Source organism: Pelophylax lessonae (assembly GCF_965119305.1).
Source record: "Pelophylax lessonae genome assembly, chromosome: 1".
NCBI lineage: Eukaryota > Metazoa > Chordata > Amphibia > Anura > Ranidae > Pelophylax > Pelophylax lessonae.
In genome coordinates this window covers 439,179,718-439,207,232 of record NC_138768.1, presented here as the reverse complement: position 1 = coordinate 439,207,232, position 27,515 = coordinate 439,179,718, and the positions used below count along the sequence as shown (strand labels likewise).

At 44.9% G+C, this 27,515-nt stretch overlaps 1 protein-coding gene across 2 annotated transcripts in view; it reads right to left on the bottom strand.

Moving 5' to 3' along the window:
- RNF38 (ring finger protein 38) overlaps positions 1 to 27,515 on the bottom strand; it is a 443,031-nt gene that overhangs the window by 89,238 nt on the left and 326,278 nt on the right. Inside the window, exon 1 of one of the 2 annotated variants that reach the window (XM_082261800.1) lies at positions 1,807 to 2,031. The exons of the other annotated variant lie outside the window; for it this stretch is intronic. Within the exon in view, the coding sequence (XP_082117926.1) occupies positions 1,807 to 1,815 (9 nt within the window). The 5' untranslated portion in view covers positions 1,816 to 2,031. Of the gene's footprint in view, positions 1 to 1,806; positions 2,032 to 27,515 lie in introns of those variants that run through there. 2 annotated transcript variants of the gene reach the window in all.

Genomic DNA, 27,515 nt, shown 5'->3' with positions numbered 1-27,515 from the left:
TGTTGCTTAAAAGTCAAAATCCGTATTTTTTGCTAGAAAATAACTTAAGCTGGATTCATACTAAAACAACTTTTTGTTGGTAGATTTCCTTTAGATTCACCTTCAAACAATGTAGTGCAAGGGCCTGCCTGATCTGCATACAAATTAAAAGTGTTGGGTAAGTCTAAAGGAAAAAATCTAAAGAAAATTGCATAGTGTGTAGCCAGCCTTAGAACCCCCAAACATTGCACACACATTTTTTTTAGCAAAAACCCTAGAGAATAAAATGGTGATCATTGAAATCTTTCATGTCCCACTGTCTTTGCCCAGAAGTCTAACAAAACAGTGTTTTTTTGGCAAAAATACACTTAAAATAAATAAAACTACACAGTAAAGTTAGCTCAATTTTTTTTGTATAATATAAAAGATGATGTTACGCCAAGAATCCTGATCTTTATTCTAAGCAAAAAGATTGTGATTCTCATTTTATCCAGAACCATGCAGCTCTAATATATATATATATATATATATATATATATATATATATATATATATATATACACACACACATACATTTTTTTTTTTTTACACAGTTACATATATTGAGCAGGGTCCTGTATTAAATTGTATTGTATATTTACTGTCTGTCCTTATGTTGTAAAGTGCTGTGTAAACTGTTAGTGCTATATTAATCCTGAAACACACACACACACACTATATATAAATATATACACACACAATCTATCTATCTATCTATATATATATATATACACACACACACATATACACACACAATCTATATATATATATATATATATATATATATATACACATACATACATACACACACACACAATCATATATATATACACACACACACACACTATATCTCTCATATATATATATATATATATATATATATATATATATATATATATATATATATATATATACATACATACATACATACATACATACTATCTATATCTACACACACTAATATATATATATATATAGACACACACACACTATATCTCATATATATCTATCACACACACACCCACACACCATGTTTACAAGCAATCTATGAATAAAGAATAAACATAGAAAAGAATGACAAACACAACATTATATATATATATATATATATACACACACACACACACACACACACACACACACACACACATATACATACATTAAAAGTATGTTTACAAGTAATCCATAAACCATGTAGAGAAAAGGCTATAAACAAAGTAGATCCAGGCATTGTATAGTGGAATAATGTAATATGTATGAGTTATGTAAAGGTTGAGGATGATGTAAATAAAGAAGTAGAAAGTGTGGTGATGGGAGTGATGGGTGTAGAAGAAGATGATGATGTTCCGTGTGATGAGATAAAGGCAGATAGAGACAGCTGAGACAAAGGCAGGCAGGGAAGCAGGGAGGCCCTCCTTGGTCTCTAGGACTGGCTGACACAGCTCGCAGCCCAGTCACATACACTGATAGAGATACAAGGCTGGCCTTCCCAGCACAATAATAATAATAATAATAATGACACCTCTGATGGTAGCAAACGGGCCAAACTGAGATACTGTGTAGACAATAGATGGGGAATGGATGAGAGGCTTAGATATGTGACAAATAATAACAACACTACTGTATAGAGCCCTGGCTAGGTCCTAGTCCTGACTGTACTAGCCACCCCGCTCCGGTGTAGGAAGCCCCAGCCACCCCTCCCCCTCCGGAGAGACACATAAACAGGACACGGCATGACTGTACACAGAACCCCCACCCCGCCATAGACACTGAGAGAGATATACATACAGAGTACATAATGTTATATAGAACTCGCCTCCTCCGTGACCAAACCACGCTCTCCGCCGTCACAGAGGGGAACTCCCGTGAAGTGGGCTGTTACACGCGCCCGGGCCGTTGCTCCTCACTGCTCCACCGCCCGCCCCTCTCCATTCTCTTTATTTATCTCTCGCCCTTCTGCTGCTTCCTCCTTTTCCTCCTCAGTGTAATCAGGGCCTGAGCTCCCAGCAAGGCCCCGCCCAACTCAATGCCTGCCCGGGGCTGCGCTGACGTCAGCCACCCCGCCCCGTTCTCTGTCGCTTCGTATATAAAAGAATGGCCGAGCCGCGGACATCTTTGATGTGGGAAGCTTGCATGAGAACTAGGAGAGCGGACGTTGCTGCGACGGAAAGAGCGCATGGAGGGGGATTCACAGAGGAGGTTACGCACTTCGTACAGAGTAAGGGAGCCTGAATACGAGGATGGACCTACCTCCCTAACATACTGGGGCCAGCGTGGAATTGCTATCTGCAGCAATCAGCCAAGTCTGATTAATCAGTGTCTTGGAATGGGCACCATACACTTATCAATCTGATTCTACGTGGAATTAGACAATGTTATGGAAGAGACACAAACGATATCATCCATCAATTGTGAGAAAAAATGAAAACCGTTGAAATGATTCTGATCGGTCTGGATAGAAAAATCTGATTGTAGGAAGGGCGATAGACTGATCCAATCATTAAAGGGGAACTAAACCCTCCTAGCCTTTACAGCCATGGAAGCAGCCATCTTGGCTTCTATTTGATTTGTGGTTGCCATGGTGCTGAACATGTGATCCATTTTGAAACCAGTAGAGGTGCACAGAATGGAAATTTTGGCCCCGAAACTGAAAATTCAGGATGTCCTTGGCCGAAAATGACAGTTTAAAAAAAAAAAAAATATGTTTTTATATAGAAATGTAATATATTCTACTTTTGAATTAATATAAATTTAAATTAATATGAATTGTCAGCCATTAATGGCACCATAAACACAAGAAAAATGCATCCCTTTAAATTCTATGTATGTCCTCACACTGATAGGTTGCACATCCGTTGTGGTGTTAAAAATACTGCTTTCTGCATTTTTGGTCAGTTAAAAAAACCTCCCTGTTGAAATGTATTGTAAACGCATCAATAACTTGCCCGTGTTATGTTTTTGATGCGTTTTTTGAGTCATTGACCTATGAAAATAGAGCATGAGCACAGTAAATCACGTGGGTTTTTGGCACCATTATCGGCACCTTTTTCTCTATTGGCAAAATGCTGAAAACACAATTTTCGGGAAATATGTTTCAGCCACCAAAATGTTGGTGCATCTCTAGCCACCAGAAATGAGATGCTTTGACAGTTTGTTTGAAGGCATCAAGCTGCTTTGACCGTTATAAATGGCATGCCTTGAACAGAACTGTTTTAGGATACCATTAAATCGAAGGGTTTAATTCCACTTTAACCACTTCATTACAGGGCATTTTTTTTCTGACCAGGTCAATTTTCAGCTTTCATGAGTCACATTTTGAATGACAATTGCACAGTCATGCAACACTGTACCCATATAACGTTTTAATCATTTTTTTTTCACATAAGAGCTTTCTTTAGGTAGTATTTAACCCTTGGCGCCAACACCGCCCAGCCTTTTAAGGTGTTTCAGATGTCAGGAGGCAGGGTTTCTGATCATGTGACCAAGGTGATTGATTGCCATAGCAGTCACATGATTGGAAAGCTCCTCACTGCTAGAATGCATTGGAAGCTTTCCAGTACCTGTCAGCTATTGTGCAGGGGTAAGTTATGCCTCGTACACACGCATCGATTATTGGCCCGGGAATTTTCGGCCAACGTCCGATCGGCCGGTTTTCGGCTTGTTAGTATGATGCTTTCGACAACCAACTCCGACTTTTCGGCCGAACAAAATCTGGTGTGCAGGCTATAAAATTTTTGTTGGCCGTCAACAGAACGGCCGATTTTCCGTCAGTCAGTACAGATTTCGGCAGACAAAAATCTGATGAGCAAGACTGGGCATGCTCAGAGAAGAAAAAACACACGGAAAGTAAACCAGCACATGACATCACTTCTGAAGTTGGTTTTTGTTGGCCGAGAAAATTCGTGTGCAGTCTAGGCACATTCCAACCAACACAACAACACTGGACAAAAGATAGCCGATCGGTCGGCCGATAATCGTTGCATGTGTAGGAGGCATTACTGTTTTCAGCCCAGGAAGCTGCTATCTTGGCCTCCGTTTAATCTTCAACTGCCATGATGCTGAACATGTGATAAGGTATGATACCAGCCATTGGATGGTTTGACAGTTTGGTTTAGAGCACAAACAGTTGTGACAGTTACGTTTTTGCACCTGCTGTTTTTTAAAACCGTTAAATGGATGGGTTACATCCACTTTAACAGGGGCGTATATATGCGGCCGATTGGGGGTTGAGGCTCACTCGCCCAGCGGCCGCATAAATGCGTGCGGCTGGCATCAACAGGTTAATCACCACTGGGGTTTTTTTTTTCCCTAAATAAATAAAAAAAGACAACTTTTTGTTTTTAAAATGTTTTTTACATTTTTGTAATAAAAAAATTTAAGCAACTTATTCATTTTTCTTCACTGATGAGGCTGCACTGACCATCATTTTCCTGATTATCAGTGTAAATGCTGTACTCCATGCGCTCTGATAGATCGGCTCTCTTTTCCTCACGCTGTACTTGTGGGAAAAAGAGAGCTGATAACCGGCAAGTCTATTTACATGTGACCAGCTCTGATTGGACACAGCGGATCACATGGTAAAGGGCTGCTGTGACTGGCCCTTTACCCTTATCTGCGATCTGCTGTGTGATCAGACACTTGCCAATGCGCACCCCTGGGACGCCACCCCAATACTGGAGAGCAGTATTGTCGCCGTATATCCGCTATAGCGCAGTATTAAAATGATTAAGCGTATGGCGCATCAAATGCTCTTTTCGATCCTCCAGTTTTATTTTTCTTCCAGACACTAAATCGATCAACAATATAATTGTATATGATATTGTTCCATGCATGAGCTTCCTCTGGGTACACCGGTTTCCTCCCACACTCCAAAGACATGCTGGTAGGTTAACTGTCTCCTGTCTAAATTGGCCCTAATATGTATGAATGTGAGTTAGGGACGTTAGATTGTAAGCTTCTTGAGGGCAGGAACTGATGTAAATGTACAATATATACTGTATTTTCTGGCGTTTAAGACTACTTTTGAACCTCAAAAAAATCCCCCAAAAATGGGGGGCCGTCTTATACGCCGAGTATAATATCTCCAAGGTAACCTAAGTATTATGAGAGATTTCATGTATTACAGTACTTGGGGTACCTTGGAAATCTATGAGAAATCTGATGTTTTTCAATGGTGTTGCCTTGCTTCGGAAGGGGGGTAGTCTTATATGGCGAGTATAGCCCAAAACCTATGTTTTAACTTGAAAATTAGGGGGTCGTCTTATACGCCCAGTCGTCTTATACGGCGGAAAATACGGTATGTAAAGTGCCGTGCAAATTAACAGCGCTATATAAGTACATGAAATAAATAAATATATGACCATGCACACGTTAATAGGATCATGCAATCAATCATTTGATGCGTTTAAAACAATAAAAGAATTGTAAAATCTGTTAAATCAATATAATGAGCTTCCATTCAAATTAGCCTCTGGAGCGTTGATCAGCCATGGCAGGAATTCACAATCACCCTAACTTCTGATTGGTCAAACATCTGCATGTGCATCATAGAATCAATAATATTCTAGATCAACCGACTGATCATTTTTAATCATTTTTTCTGACAAATCATATTTTTAATAGATACTATATTATATATATATATTGCACAATGCTATACTTTTTTCAACGATGAATCAGTTGTATGCAATTGCTTCTACATAGACTAATTATAAATCTATATGTATAGCCACCATTACAGGCAACAGGTTCCAGGTTCAGCTCCACAGTCTTTACGTCATTATAAGATTACACATCCTAATGTGCCCTGGGATTCACTGAGGTCATCGTCCTCCATCGACTCTGCTCAGTGTTTCCTGCCTACAATGAGGTTGTGCATCACTCTTGGGAAATAAGAATCTAGTGAGCACAGCTCGTTATTGTTGATGAATCCTAGAAGTGACTCAAGCAGCGACCTATAAGAAAGGGAGGAGGAGCGGGCCCTTTTGTGTTATGGGAGGATGTGTGACGTAACAGGATGTGAATGGCCCAGCTGCCATGTTTGGTCTGGGCAGGCATCCAGTCACATTACTCATCACACATAAGAGCTGAGAGCACACAGTACTATATTGAACTACTGTCTTCCCTTACATTTCAGGCGTTGTGCAATGTTATCATTCTTTAAATGACCAGTTTTGTTTTTATTGAAATATAAAACCCAATGTAGAGTTAATAAAAAAAATCAAAGGGAATTCCTCATTCATTTCTAGATGATCTAACATCAGAGGATTTCATAAATGCCAACATTGTAAAGCAGATCTTTGAACACTACAAGACTCAAACAGTGTATGTTTAGGCAATACAAAAGCCCATCTCCAGTCAAAACTTTGTATTTCATTTTGAATTGAGCAGGGAGGGGTTTAAATAGTATGGGATAGCAGGCGGGATTTCTTAAACTTTATTGATAACAACTATAACTATAATAATGACACACCACACAATCTTAGGTTGGAAAATCTTTAAGGCCGCGGCCGTTTATTATTTGTCTATTATAAACAAACACAATAAAACCTTGACAACATTAAGGCTACATTCACACCTGAGCGTAGCGTTTTCACGCGTTTTTTACCGCTTTTTACAGGCGTTTATTGTGTAGGCATTTTTAGATTGAATAGAGGCCAATGGAAAACGCCTGTAATCTGCCCAAAAAGAAGCTCAAGTACTTTTTTGAGTGTTGGGCATTTTGCTCACAGCGTCAAAACGCTCAGATATGAACAGGGGCCATTGAAATGAATAGGATTTGTCTTGTTGGGCGTTTTGAGAGCTGATCCTAGAGAAGAAAAACGCCCCCAAAACGCCCCAAAATGCCTACATGTGAACGGAGCCTTAAATATAATGTACTGATACAACCCGGCCACTACGGCCCAGGTTGTGATAAACAAATTAAACGTAAATAAATTATCCAAATAAATTATAAACTCAACTCGCAATTGTACATAAATACATATTGTCCCCCTTTGCATCACACAAAGGTGACCCTACAAATAATAATACTGGCCACGACAAACAAGGGAGGGAGGGAGGGGAACACCACAGCTCTGTTCCAATGAGGCGGCTGAGCCCTAGTCACTGAGAGTCCCCCTTAAATAGCCCTGAAACCGGGGTTCTGGACAGAACTGGCTTGTGTTTAGGCGGGAACAGGGAATCTGACCTAATCTCCCCAGATACAGGGGCCAGATTTGTGCGGGAACAGGAGCCTGTTTCACCCCAGGAAAAAGGTCACCGACCTGGGAAAAAGGTCCGACCTTTTTCCCAGCAACAGCGTTCTACCTCATCCGGAACCTGCCAAAACTGACCCCATGAATTTTTTATTCCTGTCACTATCCCATGAAGAAAAGGGGGGATAAAATATGCCCCTTTTATTTTCATTTTATATAAGGGGCTTGAAGTATATCCCCTAACATCACCAAAGGTCTGTGCATAATATTCAGCCTATGTAATGCTAAGGAAGACTGTCCGAGACTGTAGGCATACTACAGGATATTGTCTGAGACATAAGATGGTAAGAGACTGTAGGCATGCTGTACTAGTGGTTGGAAACTGGAAACATATTGAAGACCATCAGAGACAGGGGACATGTTAGAGTGGACTAGAGGTGCTAACTGGGGCCTGAGGCCTGCAGCTCAGGCATCAGAGGATTAGAGCCTCTGCAAGTTTTTTATTGTCATCTGTTTCATTATTTAGATTTCCCAAGTCATCCTCCAATGCTGTTCACTAAAGAGATGACGCTGTCCACCTGCAATAAATACATGCCTAGATATATTATAAGCCCTCCTGGAGCAAGCAGATATATACATTTTTTTAGATGGTTGGTCTTCTGGTGGTGACAACTGTAGACCAGTGGCACTTGCAGGCCAGAGGTGAACATGCATTGAAATGCTGGCAGTGGTCTCATAATGCAATAATAAAATATGGCCTTATGTCAGCGGCAGCCAATGGAACATGAGCATGCAATTTCTTTTCAACAGATTTGTAAGTATGGCCCCTTGGTGGCCCCCTAGTGTTTTGTATTCATACACCATTATCTACTATCTTTATTACATGCCACAAACTGTTTTATGTCATAGAAATTATGTATCGCATCAACCCTTGAGGAAGTGAACAGTTGTTTATGAAACGCGTCGGGATATCAAGATGCACTTTCATTACTGTTTTACATTGTATGTACGAATAAACTTGCATTTTGTATCTCATCATTGGGCGTGTGGCACATAATTTAAAGTCCCAAGGGCAAACTGTTGCAACTTTTGTGGTCACATAATGCTACACTATTCACTCTGTTCCTTTTAAAACCCCAAGGACTCCTCTGGTCAAAGGAAGACCTATTCTTATTCCCCTACTGTATGTGGTCATTACCATGTCTCTGGCAGCCAGGCAGCGGAGTGAATATGGCTGCTGTTTTGGTTTGTCTGTGAGAGCTCTGCCCATAATCCAGCGGGTCACGGCGCTTGGTGAGCATGCTGCCATAGAAAGCAGTCCTCCTATTGATGGGGCCGACTTCTGTAATGCTGGGCATAGCATACATTGGGCCACAAGGATTGGCCAGCACCCAGAAAGGATGTGAAGGCTGCACACATCCCAGGTAGCTATGGGTGATGCATACTTCCTGCAACACAGGAAGCCATGAAGAGCGCAACCTCTTTTAAGGCTTTAACTACTTGACCCCCAGGTCTATCCTGACACTTCTTACATATGTGTAAAAATCAGCTTTTTTTTTTTGCTAGAAAATTACTTAGAAGGCAGAGGCCCTACAGAATAAAATGGTGGGTGTTGCAATTTTTTTTATGTCATACAGTATTTGCACAATGTTTTTTAAGGCAATTTTTTGGAAAAATATACTTTATTGAACATTAATGCACAAAAACACAAAATTATACACACTTGCTTGGTAAAAATGTAAAAGATGATGTTACACTGAGTAAATAGATACCTAACATGTCATGTTTTAATATTATTTATTTAATGTTATTATATACGCTTGTGAAACGGCGCCAAACTCCATAGGCAACGACATAAGCCTTTACAGGTTACTAGTTTAGAGTTACACAGGAGGTCTGGAGCTGGAATTATCACTCTCACCATAATGTTTGCAATGATACCTCTGTGTGGCATGAACAGTGTTTATATATGTGTGCGCTAAAAAATAATATCTTGATTATTGTTGCAGCTTCAGTGATGCCCGGGATATCACTCTTCCAATCCAGCGACGTACCGGTACATTGCTGGTCAGTAAGTGGTTAAATTTGGTGCCAGAAAGAGGGATGGAGCTTAGAGCATGGCAAACCATCTCAGGGGAGGAATAAAGTGAATTTGGCTTGCAAGGTGGCAGTCCCTGATCCATAATTTATAGAGGCAAAGCAGTCCCGCACCTAAGGAAAAAGACAAAGGCAGCAACTTCTAAAAAATAGGGCACTGACTCTGCAGTAAGAAGATCTCAGCCTCTTCTTTTACTAAATGTTTATTGAAAAATAGTTTTCAGACAGTGAGAATAGAAAACATACAACAGGTTCATGAATTGGCAAACTCTTTACGTAACAGTCAGGTAAATCACATGCAAAAAGAAAACAGAAGGTCGCTCCAGAGACAAAGTCCCAACAAAATGGTTTGCTCCATAGTAAGGTTGATACAAATTTACACAAAAATGTGTACATTTTTAGAAAGGGCATGCCGTAGAAAATAGAAGGCTTAAACCAAAATATTAGAAAGAGCAGCACCAGGATACACAGGGCCAAAGAGCTGAGCCAAAACTCTACGGAGCTACTATGGTGACCATCTCATTTAGGAGGCCACATTTAAGCCTGCATAGCAGAATATACTGTTTAGTGTGTGAGGAAATTAAAACTCAAGAGAACTGACAAATTACTTGGTGGTTTGGGTCAAAAACAGTAAATAGCGCCAAGGAGGGCACCAGAGAGAAAAAGAAAAAGGAGGGAGGAAACGACTAGGTAAGAAGAGAAAGGAAAGGAGGAGATAGTCAGTAGAGCACAAAGAGAATCCCTACCCGGGGGGTCCATGACTAGTTTTGGAATGCCCGAGTAGTACCTCAACAAGTCCAGAAAACACGCGGACCAGGGGCGTAACTACAGGGGTTGCAGGGGTTGCAATTGCTACCGGGCCCCATGCTCCAGGGGGCCCAGTAGCAAACCAGTGGGTGAACTTCCAGGATCTCAAAGGTCACACTTGCAACGGGCCCTGGCATTGCACCACTGTGGAGAGGCCCCAAGATTGCAGGAAGGGGGCCCACTGCAGAACTTGTGAAAGGATCCTGCTGCGGGACCATAATTAAAGGCCATGCAACGAGAGTAAAGAGCCCCAGGATTAGTGGGAAAAGCCCCGGGGCTTGAAGGGAAGGGCCCCGGCCAGGGTTTTGGGGGGCCCTTCAAGGTTTCTTGCATCGGGGCCCTGAAGGTTCTAGTTACGCCTCTGACGCGGACTGATCAAGCCAGGGCTGGCAAATACGCAAACATTTATCCTGCGTGTCCGTGGGGATCGCTGGTAATTCCTCATTCACTAGTGTACCTTGTACCCATCATTTTACTTCATCAAATGAAAGGAAGGGAGTCTTTCATGCCTTTGCAATGGTATGCTTTGTTGCCAAGATCTTGACTTTATCTTATGAGTACGTGGGATCACCTTGACCAGGTTGTCCTACACTCCATATTCAGCACTTCAGGGATCATACTATTGTGAGAGCAGAAAAAAGTAACTCTGAGGACTTCTCTAATTTAGACAAGGGGGAGGATTTATTTTCAAGGATTTTGGCCACAGAGGATATGGAAAAATCAATGTTATTAAAACCACTTGATGTGCAATGTCCAACAAAGCTATAGATATTTCCATGGATGAGATTCTACAAGCTATAATTATTAAAAGAAATACGCCAGCACCAATAATGTTTTTAAAACTTCCAAGAAAAAAAAAAATACAAATAATGTTATTTGTAATTTATTATGGATCTGTTATGCGCAAAAAATAATTATATACACAAAAATCATTCTAAACAAACTTCAACCTAGGGAGGCAGCATAAAGAACAAATGACACTGATGATAACCTAACAGGACAAAAACTGTTTACCTGTTTAGTTAATATTTATGGATCCTTTAACATCAGTCCTCTCTTTCTAAACCAGCATTTCTGCTTCACAGATTTGTAATGAGGTGCGTGGTAAGTGAGAGCATTGTGTGGGTAGCAATTGCTAAGTAATTGCAGGACCGGTCTTTGCTACCTGCTACATATCTGCAGTTATTTTACCACTACAGACTAAACATTGTCAGACAATATGAGTGAGCATCACAATAAAAATAAATCAAATTCCTAACAAAAACATTATATGACAACATACCCCTAGTGGTACTCTCGGCCAGATCCCTTTTTTTGCAGGCTAGCTTTAAAGAAGAAAAAAAAAAAAAACCTTGTGATCCTGCTCTAAATTGAGCTTCTGTTCCTAGGTTGTCCCTTTCAGGAACGTACTGGTCACAATACGGCAGTAACCCAGAGATGCACTGAGGTGCGCAGACGCGGACTTGCTGGTACCCATCCAGCTGTAAATAGATGTGCCCCAGTGGTAATGCCCTTGTGCAGAAGTGCGCACTCGCAATCACGTACAGATGTGCGCATGCACGCGCAGTAACTGTTTACATTGACGCCTTATGGCCTATATAAGTGCAAGCAGCTGCACTAGTCGTTTGCTGTTTGATCTGCAGCTGTTCATGTATCCTTGCATCTGAACCTGTTGATTCCTGTATTTAAACCGGCCTGTCCCTGACTTCGCTTAATGGCTACCTGCCCTGACTTAGGCCTGCTCTGGACTTTACTTTGCCTCCTGATGTCTGCCTGATCCTGTGTTGCCGATCTCTGCCTGTATCCTGGTTATCCCTTACCTGCTCTCTGTACCCGCATCTGCCCGTTCGTTACCGGCCCGGCTTGTCCGACCACGCTTCCAGTCGCTACTGCTGCTACCACCAACCTGGTATCCGCTGTCTGCTGTCCTCAGTTCCAGCTTACCATCGAGCTCTGGTGACAGATCTGGCATTCCCCTTTTCACCCAGTAAAGAAATCACGTGTACCTCACCGCACTCCTGTGACCACTATCGCAACATCAGTAGTTCTCAAGTCGGGGCTGTACGATAAGCCTCCTTCTGCGCGTCAGGCTCAGCCACAAGGTACGTGACAGTATTAAACAGCCATGTCTGAGTCTACAAGAGGGACCTCTCCTATGGACGAGATCAAGTCATTAAATTGCTACAAGATGGCTACGTCCAACTGGAAGAACGTATGCAGTCCTTGGCTACTTCTGCTAACCCTACCTTGGCTTCAGCTTCTTCCACCACCGTGGAACCAACAGAGGCTACTACTGTACCCACAGTAATGATGTTGCATCCTGAACCCAGGGTTCCCACGCCAGAACGGTTTTCGGGGGACCAAAGCAAATTTAGAGCGTTCCGCAACGCATGTGAACTGTATTTCTCGTTACAACCTCGGTCTTTCTCTCTGAAGGCCACTAAAGTGTGGTTCATCATTTCCTTGCTCCAAGGTGAACCTCAGTCCAGGGCCCACCGACTGCTTGAGGAACACAATGTAGTTAGACTTCATGTTGTCCTTCAACGCCATGGCCCAGCTGTACGACAACCTGCAAATAACCTCTACCGCAGAGGCTGCCCCCCCATGCACTCCAGCAAGGCCGCAGAGCGGTTGAGGACTTTGTTACATACTTTATGGGCTGGAGCACAGACACTCAATGGAACGATGCAGCTCTGCGACACCAGTTGCGCCTTGGTCTGTCAGAGAGCCTAAAGCACGAACTGGCTCGGGTCTGTGTACTGAATTTAGTGGAGGCACTAATTACTTTAGCCATCCAGATAGACCATCGGCTCCGAGAACACAGAGCATAAAGATCTACCCAGCAGCTTTGTCCAGTCTGGATAATGCTCCAGATTCCAGCTCCTGCTCACGTTGCTCCCACCAGTTCCGTTCCAGCCAGCCCTGTTCCTGTTAACTCAACACCAGATACTTCGGAGCCCATGTAGCTTGGACTGATGTGGCCTTCCTTGACAGCTGAAGAATGTTTACGTTGGCGACAGAATAACCTTTGCCTGTACTGTGCGGAAGCTGGCCATTATGTATGCTCATGTCCAGAAAAAATGCGTAAGTGTCTATCTTCCCTTCTAGTTACCCAGCACCTCCTGCTAATGCCCCTCACCCAGCTCTTTCCATCTTGTTTCAGCTTCCGGAAGGTGCAGTCCTGTCAGGAGAAACAGCATTTTACAATAAACCTGTGTGCCTTAAACTGATAAAAATATAGACACAACATGCAAATCAAATAAATATTGCACTTGCATGGGGATGAGCTGTAAAATCTAGAATTAAGTCAACTATAACTACTGCCATAGCAATTCTTCCAGTGCAGCCTACAGAACTAAAGTCAACATATGCTTGTTTGCCTTGGATAATGGCTCCAAAAAGCATATGTTAGCTATATTACCTACCCCGTTTATATCTATTACTTGTTACTGTGCTATAGGAGATGACACTTTATAAATATATATACATAATTATTAATAATAGAAAAGTACCAGCATATCCTACATCAGTTTGTCTGTATTTATACATGAAGTTTCCATCATTTAAGAGACACAAATATACAAGAATAATCATGTAGATGTGCAAAGCTAGATTCCTAGCATGAAACATGCTCAGAATGCTTTTAAGAAGTTTCTTGGCACTGGAAAAAAAATCTCAGCATGTGCCACAGACATTCAGCTGGCTCTGGTCACCACCAGTTAGAAAAACGGAATTTTTGTAAAATCTTACCTGTAAAATTCCTTTCTCTGAGTCCTCCGACAGTCGCCGCCTCACCATATTCGTCACTATGGGGTTATTGACCTTTGCTCCGTAGGAGTAGCTAGGCAACAGAATATGTCAATATTAAAAGCTTTTAGCATATCCCACCCCCAGGGGGTGGTCCCCTCAGTCAATACCCTCCTGCTTCCTGTATCCATACCTCAGTTTCAGTAGAATAGCAGTAGAGTACATAAACAAACCCCAAAAGAGGGGCGGCGACTGTCGGAGGACTCAGAGAAAGGAATTTTACAGGTAAGATTTTACAAAAATTCAGTTTTCTCTTACGTCCTCCGACAGTCGCCGCCTCACCATATTCGTCACTATGGGGACATCCCAAAGCAGTGCATACATGAGGGGTGGGAAACGCAGTCGCGCCTAAGGCAACACCGGACCCACAGCAGAGAAAGTAACCTTACCAAAGGAAGGAAAACCAGCTGGGCAGCATGAAAAAAACTTTGCTCAACAGGAGCAATAACCCAGGAAAAACAAATAACCCAGGGATAAAAACATCCCAACAGCCAAAGGCCCAAAAACAAGGGACCCTAAGGTACTGCCGCACTAAGAACCTTGCGGCCAAAGGAAGCATCTGCCGATGCCTGAACATCCACTTTGTAGAACTTTGAAAAAGTGTGAACGGACGACCAAGTCGCCACCTTACACACCTGGGCCACAGAGGCCCGATGATGACAGGCCCAAGACGTACTCAGAGATCTGGTAGAGTGCGCCTTCACAGGCATAGGGGGAACTTTTCCCCTCAAAGCATATGCCTGCTCAATAGTCTGTCTGATCCATTTGGCGATGGTAGAAGCCGACGCCGCCAAGCCCTTCTGAGGCCCCTCAGGAAGGACAAAGAGAGAATCCGTCTTGCGAAAAGATTTAGTCGCTGACAGGTAAACCCTGATCGCCCGAACAACATCCAAGGAATGTAAATCTACCTCCCTCGGATGCTTAGGCTTCGAGCAAAGCGAAGGCAAGACAATGTCCTCATTGAGATGAAATTCCGAGATCCTTTTCTGAAGAAAAGAAGGGTTAGGTCGCAAGACCACCTTATCTAAGTGAATCACCAGATACGGAGACCTGCAGGACAAGGCTGCCAGCTCCGACACTCTGCAAGCCGAAGTGATCGCCACCAAAAAGGCGACTTTTTTGGACAACAGAAGCAACGAGATCTCCCTGATCTTTTTAAAAGGAGCATGTTGCAACACGGACAGAACGAGGTTCAAGTCCCATGGAGGCAAAGGCTCCCTCCGAGGAGGGACCAGGTGTCGCACCCCTTGAACAAAGGTGCTAACCAGAGAATTAGACGCCACAGGGCGTTGAAAAAGAACGGCCAGCGCAGAAATCTGACCTTTAATCGTGGCCAACGCTAAAAAACGCTGGTCCACACCCGTTTGAAGGAAAGACAACACCCTAGACACCGAGTATGAGCGAGGGGAAAACCCCCTGGACTCACACCAGGCAAAATAGGCCTTCCAAGTACGGTAGTAAATCTTCCCCGAAGAGGCTTTTCTAGCGTTGATCAAAGTATGAATGACCTCCGGGGAGAGACCCCTATCCTTCAGGACCTCGGTTTCAACAGCCAGGCCGTCAAAGCCAGCGACTGTAAAGTAGGATGGAATATCGGTCCTTGAGACAGAAGATCTTCTCGAAGAGGCAGACGCCATGGAGCGTCGACCGCCAGATTCACGAGGTCTGCGTACCAAGACCGGCGAGGCCAGTCTGGCGCCACCAGAATCACCGTGAGCGGTTCCGAGGACAACCTGCGAAGGAACCGGGATAGCAACTGAATCGGTGGGAATGCATACATCAGTCGATACTGATGCCACAGAGCCACTAACGCGTCCGACGCGTCTGCCCGAGGATCGCGCGTCCTTGCCACGAACCTTCCCACCTTGTTGTTCAGACGAGACGCGAACAGGTCCACATCTGGGAGACCCCACTTCGCGCACAACATCTGGAAGACATCCGGGTGGAGCGACCATTCCCCCTGGTCCAGAGTCTGGCGACTCAGATAATCCGCCTGCCAGTTCTCCACCCCCGGAATGTGAACCGCCGTGATTGCAGGGACGTGCGTCTCGGCCCAAGACAGAATATCGGCCACCTCCCGAGCTGCTCATGCACTCCTGGTGCCCCCTTGGTGGTTGATGTAGGCCACCGCTGTGGCATTGTCCGTCTGCACCCGAACCGGACGGCCCTGAAGCCTGTCCGTCCAACGTCGAAGGCAGAGATTTATCGCCCGCAATTCCAGAATGTTTATCAGAAGGAAGGATTCCCCCTCCGACCAAGTACCCTGGGCGGACAGAACGCCCAGAACACCACCCCAGCCCGACAGGCTGGCATCCGTGGTGATCACCGTCCACGAAAGAGGACGAAAAGACTTGCCCCCCGACACTACCGGGGACTGTAGCCACCACAGAAGATCCCTTCTGGTGCGAGGACTCAACGAGATCTGAAGATCCAGAGATTGTGGTCGCCCGTCCCACCTGGACAGGATCTCCGCCTGGAGACCCCTCGTGTGAAACTGGGCAAAGGGAATCGCCTCGAAAGCCGAGACCATCAAACCTAGACACCTCATGCCCGTCCGGAGGGATGAGCACGGAACGTCCCGGAGGGACCTGACTTCTTCCTGAAGTGTCCTGAGCTTGTCTTCCGGCAGGAAGACCTTCGCATGAACAGAGTCCAGGATCATTCCCAGGTAGGGAAGACGAACCGACGGGCACAGCGTCGATTTTGGAAAGTTTATCGTCCAACCAAACTCCTGTAGAGTTTGCATCGTGACGGACAGGGCCTTCACCAGACCCTGACTGGTCGCAGACCGAACCAGAATGTCGTCCAGATACCCCAGGACCGAGATGCCCTGGGCTCTCAATAAAGCCAGAACCGGTGCAAGCACCTTGGTGAACACCCGCGGAGCCGAAGCGAGACCGAAGGGAAACGCCACGAATTGGTAATGATCCTCCGCAATGGCGAATCGAAGGTACCTCTGGTGACCCTCGAAAATGGGGATGTGAAGGTACGCATCCTTCAAGTCGATGGATGCCATGAATTCTCCCGGAACTAGAGCAGCCACCACCGAGCGCAGGGATTCCATGCGGAACTTGCGAACCCACACAAAGTGGTTCAGAGCTTTTAAGTCCAGAATTGGACGTACCTTGCCCTCCTTCCTGGGCACAGTGAACAGATTTGAATAAAACCCCCGAAATCTGTCCCGATGAGGCACCGGAAACAACACTCCCTGAGCCCGCAGGTCCTGCACCGCCAGGTGCAGATCCCGCAAACGCTCCGGAGACAGTTGAAGATTTGAGGGAAAAAATCTGCTCGCCGGCCGAGAGAGGAACTCGATCTTGTAACCGGACCGAACGATCTCCTGAACCCACCTGTCCCGAACGCGGGCCAGCCAGGGTTGAAGAAAACCGAGCAAACGTCCCCCCACCCCAGAACTGGGTAAGGGCGTCCCTTCAGGCCGCATTGTTATGGGCAGCGGACCTGGACTGGCCGGACTTCTGCTTACCTGTCCACGGCTTCTTTTGGGAGCCTTGACCTTTGAAGGGTTTGCCCTTATAGTGCGACCGAAAGGCACGAAAGGACTCCTGAGAGGGCCTAAAAGAAGCATGCTTCTTACCTTGAGCACCCTTAGCCTTGTGAGACTGGGGCAAGAGCGTGCTCTTACCCCCAGAGATCCCCTTTATCAGCGTATCCAGGGAGTCGCCAAAAAGACGAGATCCCGGCAGATTAGCTAAAGTTTTGCGAGAAGTTTGGTCCACAGACCAACATTTCAGCCAAAACAAACGGCGTGTCAACATAGCCACGCTGTGCACACGTGCAGCCAAAGGGATTACATCTAATTCCGCATCACACAAATACATGACACCCTGATGAATTTGATCCACCATAGCCAACGTTGTCGGCGGGGCAGAATCAGCCACCAGGACGCGCCTGAGCACCTGCGTCCAATCCGCGACAGCCTGAGCTGCCATAAGGGAAGCAAAAATAGCTTTCAGCATGGAACCGGTAACCGAGTAAGTATGGCGGGCAAGAGACTCCAGTCTCCTGTCCGTGGGGTCCCGGGAACACCGGGGTATCTTCCGCCGGAATCGCAGTAGATTTATTCAAAACCGCCACCGCGTGATCCACCGGAGGCAGCACACACCAGCGTTCATCAGTGGCGGGCGTGAAGGGATAACGCAGCTTGAACCTACTTGACATAGCAAAAGGCTTCTTTATATTGCGCCATTGTTCACTAACAGCGCGCTGAAAATCCTCAGTGCAAGGAAAAATCTGCGATGATTTGCGTCTTCGCTGCGTCCCAGAAGAGGCCAGGATGGCAGGAGGACATGGTTCATCCTACAAATGCAGTGTTTGTTTGATAGAAGCAACCAATTCATACATGAGTGCAAGCTCTTCAGACGAGCCAGGGGGGGAATTATCAACCCCTTCAACTTCTGCCTTCCCTTCAGACCCCACAAGGTACAGGGACGAGCGGGACCCCGATAAGGTGACCCCAGCCATAGCAGCCCCATCACCATCGCCCTCTGAATCAGAGGAGATTGAAACTCTGGGCCGTTTTGTGGATTGAGCAGCCACAAGCATCTGCACCTGAGCAGCCAGGTTAGCCACAATGGTAGCCAAATCGCCCCCATCAGGGGGAGCAGCAGCAGCCCCTTGGCCTCCCATTAAAGTGGGAGGAAATTTGCTTTCCTGAGAATCCATGCCCCCAAAAGTTTGCAGGAAAAAAAGGGTAACTGCCCCTTTAAAATCGCGGCGAGCGCAGCCCACCGCACACACACAGCACACACCGACCCCCACAGGGAGAAGTACAAACTTTAGGCAATGAATACAGGAATAAGAGAAGGTAAACCTGGAGAGATCACTTAGGCTGCTGCATCGATCGCTGTGCTCAGGGAAAAGGAAGTGATGCAATAACGACCGCTCCTATAAAGCCTATGGAAGGCTACAAAAAAATGGCCGCCAGAGGAGGATGCAAAGGCAGAGATCATGCAGCGCTGACATGAGGCTGGAGCGATCGCCGCCAAAAAGGCGGCGTTTGGTGCCAAAAACGCCGCTCCCTGTATATAGTAATCGCCATCACACACCTGCAGTATAATAAAACAATGGCGGACCGCAGCAGCGGCCGCCGCATGTATGCACAAACATGGTCACATCATGCCCCACAGCATACAGGCTGTCACACAGAAAAAAGCACCCAGTCTGAAACACAGAACAGTGCAGGATGGCCCCCCTCCTTGTAGCCCACAGGAAGCCCAATAGTGTGTACAGAAAAGCAGGGTTACACAGTCCCAGACTGACACCCACTAAACAGACAGGTCCCCACACAGATACACTTACCTTCGGAATGGCGTGGGGAGCCCGCCCAAGCGATCAAGCCGCTGCACAGAGGACAGGGAGAGTCGCAGCCAGGACGCAGCAGAACTGCGGTGCGAAACCGCATGGCGTCCAGTGAGGTAGCCACCTCACCGCAGCATCCCTGCAGCGAACAGGGATGGGTCGTTCACACATCCCAGGAAAAAAACCTGACTGAATGCTCGATGGCAGGCTGGGAAGCCACTGACCCACAACCTGCGACCAGGGGGGCCAGCCCGAGACCCAGCCCGCACGATCCTCTTCATCAGAAGAACTAACTAAAGCTGAAGAAATAAACAGCTAAGGGCTCTTTCACACGGTCCGCCTCCGCAGGCGGATCCGTGTTGCTCAGCGGGGATCGATCCGCGATCCCCGCTGAGCCGGGCGGATGACAGCTCCGTCTCCGCTTGCAGAGCGGAGAGGGAGGTGTCTCAGCACCCGCTGCCCTCTATGGGGGATCGGATGAGAGCGGACCGCTTGTCTTCTCTTATCAGATCCGCTCCGCTCCGATTACTGAACGGATGGAAAAATTGGGTTTCCATCCGTCCAGATTTCAGCACAGGATCGGATGCGGATGGCAGCGGGGGTCAGCGGAGGGGGCGCGCAGCGTGGTGATCGGTGGTGCGGTGTGTCACTCTGACACACTGCATCTCCGATCCTGTTAAAGAGCCTATGACGTAGGCTCTTTACCATGTGATCAGCTGTGTCCAATCAGGCACGAGTGAAGGAGAGCTGATGACAGGGGGGGGGGGGTCATGGCCACAAGGGATGCCCACCCATGGCCACCAGGGATGCCCACCCATGGTAACCAGGGATGTCAATCGGTGCTCAGGGAGCCTGTTAGTGCCCTCCTCATCAGTGCTACCCATCATTGCCATCTATCAGTGCCCATCATTGCCATCTATCAGTGCCGCCCATCATTGCCCATCAGTGCCACCTATTAGTGCCCATCAGTGCCGCCTATCAGTGTCCATCAATGCTGCATATCAGTGCTAAATATCAGTGCCCATCAGTGCTGCATATCAGTGCCGCCTATCAGTGCCCATCAGTGCTGCATATTAGTGTCTCGTCCATTAGTGCCACCCCATCAGTGCCACCCCATTAGTGCAAAATGTTTTCTTTTTTGTTTTCTATTTGTTTAGCAAAAAATGAAAAACTCATGATAAATGGGTTTTGTTGAGTACAACATTGCATGACTGCACAATTATCATTCAAAATGTGACAGTGCTGAAAGCTAAAAGTCGGCCTGGGCAGGAAAGGGGTATACGTGCCCAGTATTGAAGTGGTAAAAAAAATATTAAACAAAGATTGCCAAATGTTCCCAAGCTTCTGCATTGTGGTAGTTGTGCCTGTTTCACATCCTGGAGCTCACAAATGTTGACTTGAGAATGGCAAGGGTGCATATGAGCATGGGGTTTTCCCCAATATGCTGATATAGCTAAGGCCGGTAGGGAGGTGGGTGCTGAAATACCGTTGCTATTGTTAGGTAATGCTATCACTACATGAAAACATGGCAGCTAATGTGACTACATTGATAGACTGAGATAAGTTTGCTTTTCTCATACATCGAAAAGACAGTGAGCCAATGAGGGGAGAGAGGGGGCGGGGCCGAGTCGCAGCTCTGTGTCTGAATGGACACACAAAGCAGCGTCTCGGGTGCCCCCATAGCAAACTGTTTGATCTGGGGGCACTCAGCAGGAGAGAGGGGCAGGAGCACCGAAGAGGGACCCGAGAAGAGGTGGATCTGGGCTGCTCTGTGCAAAACCACTACACAGAGGAGGCAAGTATAACATGTTTGTTATTTTTAAACAAAAAAAAAAAGACTTTGTATCGCTTTAAATAGATAAAATCAAAAAGTCCCTGGCTGATACTGCTTGTTGGAAAGGAGGCTGACTCTGGAACAGGCTGGGATCCTGACCGTTGAATCAAGGAGAATGGATGGGGAGAAAGAAGAGCCAAGCCGCCAGTAGTGTAGCACTTTTTATTAAACAACAGACATCCAAGGCGACAGGCATTTATTCTCTTTAAACAAGTCTACTTGTGGGGGTTGTGTTTGTGCTAAGGCTGCCGTGAGGACGTATCCACCGCGGATGCAGGAAGCCGGGAAGATGCCGGGGATCCCCATCCTCAGCATGGACAAAACCCCCCAAGTGGACTTGTTTATAGAGAATACATGCCTGTCACCTGGGATGTTTATGAGTGCACCTTATTTTTTCACATTTGTTGTTTAATAAATAGTGCTACACTATTGGTGGCTTGGCGCACCTTTATCCCCATCACAAAGATTACACCACTCTTAGTTCCCCAGCTTTAACAAAAGCTTATGTGCACCCTGAACTGCTGTTGCTGACCATATCTAGTACAAACTCACTATATTGTCAAAAGTATTGTAACGCCTGCCTTTACACACACATAAACTTTAATGGCATCTCAGTTTTAGTCCGTAGGATTCAATAGTGAGCTGGCCTGCCATTTGCAGCTATAACAGCTTCAACTCTTCTGGGAAGGCTGTCCACAAGGTTCAGGAGTGTGGGAATGTTTGACCAGAAGCGTATTTGTGAGGCCAGGCACTGATGTTGGACGAGAAGACCTGGCTTTTGCAGTCTCCGCTCTAATTCATACCAAAGGTGTTCTATCGGGTTGAGGTCAGTCAAGTCAGCCAATTCAATTTCCTCCACCCCAAACTCTCTCATCCATGTCTTTATGGACCTTACTTTGTGCACTGGGGCGCAGTCATGTTGAAACAGGAAGGGGCCATCCCCAAACTGTTCCCACAAAGTTGGGAGCGTGAAATTGTCCAAAATGTCTTGGTATGCTGACGCCTTAAGAGTTCCCTTCACTGAGCTAAGGAGCCAAGCCCAACCCCTGAAAAACAACCCCACACCTTCATTCCCCCTCCACCAAATGATTTGAACCAGTGCACAAAGCAGGGTTCATAAAGACATGGATGAGTGAGTTCGGGGTGGAGTAACTTGACTGGCCTGCACATCAACCCGATAGTGGAGTGGAGACTGCGAGCCCGGCCTTCTTGGAAGAATGGCCAAACATTGCCATAGACACACTCCTAAACCTTGTGGACAGCCTTCCCAGAGGAGTTGAAGCTGTTATAGTTGCAAAGGGTGGGGCAACTCAATGTTGAACCCTAAAGACCAAGACTGGGATGCCATTAAAGTTCATGTGTGAAGAGACAGGCGTCCCAATACTTTTGACAATATAGTGTATAAAGATTGTGTTGTTGAGGGCCAATAGGCACTGAAAGTCATGCAGTGTCTCTGGGGTGCCATCTGAGCCATGGATTTGTATGGCTCAAATTGCATGGCATTCGCACAAAACTCATGCAGAACCCTTTTTTTTTGTACGCACAAGAATTGGATCGCATGGGTGTTCGCACCCATGCAATCCGAATATGCAATATGCAATTTGCGTTTGCAAACTGGATTACAGAGTGTGATTAACTTGACATAGACTCCGGAATCAGTTCGCATGAACGCGTTGCAATTTCGATGTGAAATCCACAGTGAATTTGCTGTGATTTCGCATCACATCTCGTGTAAACCGAGGCTTAAAAATAAAAAAACTAAACCCAAGAACAAAAAAGTAATATATTGCAGCTTACAGTCCCTAGATGTGGCGGCTGAATTTGTTTTCTATTGTTAGTGCTAACAACATTTTCAGCAAGTGCAGAAAATATTTGTGGATCTTGCCAGAATTGCAGTTTCCTTGTCAATTGCTGTTAGCTACACAGGAGATTATTATCTTTCTTTCTAGCTATTTTCTGTAAACTGCCTATTGCCCTTCCTTCCATGTAATGGAGATGAAGAGATACAGTACAGACTAAACATGTGTGGTTTGTTTCATTCCTAATCGAAATTAAGAAACATTTTCAATATTTGGAAATTTGGATGTATCGGAATTTCCGATTCACAATATAAACGAATGTAATGAATCCAAAATAAATTATACCGAAACTAAATGAAACAAATTACAAAAACAAATCATTCTAACATAACAAATGTAACTAAACTAAAATTTTTATTTTTATTATATTTGTATTACTAAAGGCAAAACTTTTTTTTTTTTTAGATAAAGTGGAGAGGGATTAGAACCCCTGTCAGTTGTTATTGCTGCCTGTGTTCCCATTAGGGAAATTCACCCTCTATATTTGTCCTGTTTACCATTATCAGTGAAAGTAAAAGTAAAAGAAAATCCCAAATTTTAGGTTTTCCCCAGAAAAGTAATAGTGGGGAAATCTTCCAATGGGGACACTAGTTCTGGTGACCTGGGCATCCCCAAAGGATTCCCTTAATTTGCATTGATTTTCCCACTTCCTTATTGGCTTAGGGACAGGAAGTGAAGGTAGATCGAAATGGGATACAGATGGCGAAAAATAATCTTACAGGGGTTATAACCCTGCCTTGCTCTATCCAAAATGAAAAAAAAAAGTTTTGCCTATAGTTCTACTTTAATCTATCGGAAACTAAACAATTTTTTTCATTCTGCACATGCCTAATACAGACATGTTTGTAGTCCATATCAGGAGAGAAGCGTAGAAGCATAGCCACGCAGGGACAGGAAGGTTGTATCTGCAGGCCTACCAGGTGAAAATAAAGAGAAACAAGTTTGAAAAAAGATACTTAATGCAGCCAATACATCAGGGCAAGTAAGGCCCCCTTTAACACGGGCGATCCAATCCGATCCGCCTGTCAGTTTTTTTAGGCGGACCTGATCGGATGCTCCATGCATCCCTATGGGGCAGCGGGTGTCAGTGGAGACATCTCCGCTGACACTCGCTGCTATCTGATCCGGTCCGTGAAATCCGCACAGATGGAAACCCTATTTTCCATCCGTCTGGAGGATCGGATCGGATGAGAATGGACAGGCAGTCCGTTCTCATCCGATCTCCCCATAGAGGACAGCGGGGATCTGACAGCTGTCTCTGCACACAGAGTGGAGACGGAGCTGTCATCTGCCTGCTCAGCAGGGATCGGCGGATCGATCTATCGCTGAGCAGAACGGACTCCGTCGGGCGGTGCGCCCGTGTGAAAGGGGCCTAAATGGCACTTTATTACATTTTTAGTTCAGGGTCTGTTCACATATTGGCACCTCAGATCCTGCCCGCGATTCGAATCATTGCAAATCACAGGACGCCCATGCAATTCCCATGACTTGCAATGGCACCCCAAACACGGCGCAATTTTGCCGCGATCATCCCCATACGAATTGCAGTAAAATCGCGCAAACACAACACAAATTCTGTTTTCACGATTTTACAGCGATTCATTGGGCGGCAATTGCAGCAAAATCACGCCAAGTTTGAGGTGCCGTTGCAAGTCACGGGAATAGCTCGGGCGTCCTGCATTTTGCAATGATTCGGGATCCAAGACATCAATATGTGAATGGAGCCTTGGGGTTTAACTACTTGCCGACTGCCCGCCGCACTTCTACGGTGGCAGTCTGGTGCTCCCAGGCAAAGCGTCGTACATGTACGGCGCTAGCCTGGGAGGAGCTAGGGGGCGATCGCGCGCCGCAGGAGGTGCGCTCCCACCCCGCTCGTTCCCTGGGGAGCCAGCGTGTGTGACCGGCGGGTCCGATGGCCGCCGGCCACTCGCAATCTCCCGCAGCAGAGGGAGAAAGACAGATGGCTGATGTAAACACACACAAACTCATTCTCCCTGAAGTAAGCACAGAGGCTATGTGATCCTGTTATATAGGATCGGATGTCTCTGTGGTTACTTCACTAGCCACGCCCCCTAACAGTTAGAATCACGCCCCTAAGGACACACTTAACCCCTTAATCACCAGTAAAGTTAACCCCTTCCCTGCCAGTGTCATTTTTACAGTAACAGTGCATATTTATAGCACTGATTACTGTAGTAATGTCACTGGTATCCCCAAAAGTGTCAAAAATATGAGTTAGGGGTCCGATCTGTCCGCCGCAATGTCGCAGTCCCGCAAAAAAAATCGCAGATCGGCGCCATTACTAAAAAAAAAAACAATAAAAATGACATAAATCTTTCCTGTAGTTAGTAAACGCAATAACTTTTGCGCATACCAATCAAAATACGCTTATTGCAATTTTTTTTTTTACCAAATATATGTAGCGGAAAACAAATTGGCCTAAAATGTTAAAAAAAAATTTGATTTTTACATTTTTTTTTGAGAATTTCATATTAAAAATGTGAAAAATATTGTTATTTTTTCAAAATTGTCGCTCTTCTTTTGTTTATAGCGCAAAAAATTAAAATTCCACAGGTGATCAAATACCACCAAAAGAAAGCTCTGTTTGTGGGAAAAAAAGGAAGTCAATTTTGTTTGGGTACAGCGCCGCACAACCGCGCAATAGTCCGTTCAAGTCACACAGTGCCAAATCGTAAACTAGGGCCTGGTCTTTGAGCAGCCAAATCCTCCGGGGCTAAAGTGGTTAAATACACTTTAACTTTCCCTACATTATCAAAAACTATGAATAAATTGCACAGAGCTGGGTTTTTAATAATTTATTCACAGCAAGCAGTCTGTTTATACAGTTTCCATTGAACTGAAGCACCAGGGGGTGGAAAGGGTGAGGTCACACCCAGGATCTAAAGGCCGTACACACGATCAAAAAATCTTACTAAAGATACAGCTTTCCAAGTGATCGCACGATAATCGAATGATTAGTACAGAGCTTTCAACAGCCGAACACGACAGTTCATCCGATATTATTAGATCGGACAAGCATGAAAATGTTTCCCGTATGATACCAGATCGTGTGATTTTCATTTAATCAGAACAGTTGTTCAAAAATAACACATTACATCACTTCCAAATTTTTATTTTGTCGTACGAGAATTTTTTATAACTTTAGTAACCTCTTCATTTTCGTTTTGAGATTAGCATGCAAAAAAAAAAAAGACTCTCTGTAATTTTTTTTTTGTAGCTGGTCCTGCAGCTACAGCAAAGATCGAATCGTAAACTACTGTAGTAAGGAAGTATAAGTTTAAGGTTAGAGAGAAAAAAAGACCCTTTTAACTTACACCTCCCTCCTGCTGAATATTTGTAGATCCACCTTTGTTCATAGCACCTATACAATTGCTTGTCAGAAGGTGACACACTCAGGTTCACAAGACCCGTTAGTGATTCAGTGGGGAGGTCACTGATGTCACATTGCCAAGCAACAGTTTAACAATGGTTAGGAATGAAGGACATGGGCACACGTGATGCAATATGTCATTGACTGTCCAGTGAGAATTCACAGAGCATTGCACAACAAAATAGGAGTACAAAGAAAAAGATGACACTGCTGAAACAGATCTCAAGCAAAATGGAGGCAGTTCATGGACCTTTACAAACCTTTATACTGGCCGCAAACAGTGTTTTTATTCTTTTGTGCATTGTCAAGGATTAAAAATCAATAAATAAATAAAGCCCCTGCACAAGAATTCACAATTACAGATATAAAAGTACTTTGAGAAACAGGATTGTACTTTACAGGAAAGTGTAATTAGCTGTTCCTATGATGCAACTTTGTATAACTCTATCTTGGCAGAGGAGTGCAGATACAATGTAGCAGAGTTGTTTCACAGTGGGTATAGAAAAGAATCACCCCCCTTTAGGCTCCGTTCACACTGGGGCGGCTTTGAAGTCGCCTGACTCTGAAGCCGCCCCGTGCAGCTTGAGTTCAGCGCGGCTTGCGAAGGACTTCTTTAATGAAAGTGAATGAAAGCAGCTCCGAAGTCACCCCCAAGCAGAGTTGTATAAAGTACTTGAGTAAAAGTACAAGTGCTCAATCAAAAAGTGACTTGAGTAGAAGTGGAAGTTCCTCGATCAAAAAGTGACTTGAGTAGAAGTACTAAAGTATTCAACATTTTATGTACTTAAGTATTGTAAGTAGCTTTTTAAAAAATGTTGCTACTCAAGTACTGAAAGTAAAAGTACCAGTACTTTTGAAAAAAAAATTGCTACTCAAGTACTGAAAGTAAAAGTACAAGTACTGTGTTATGTAGTTATTAAAGAAAGAAGTCAAAAGTTTGAACATCATATTGTTTTTTATTATTTCAAATGCAGCTTTTATTTATACATACAGTAGCATTTATTTTCATATGCGCTGATAATACATGTTTTGAGCTTCATGAAACCTGCCATCTACTGTTCTGGCAGTGGTAATTTTTATAATAGTAACGAGTAACTATGCAGCACAAAAAAAAATATCGGAGTAGAAGTATTGAAATCATTGAAAAAATGTAGTGAAGTAAAAGTGGAAGTAGGAGAAAAAAATTC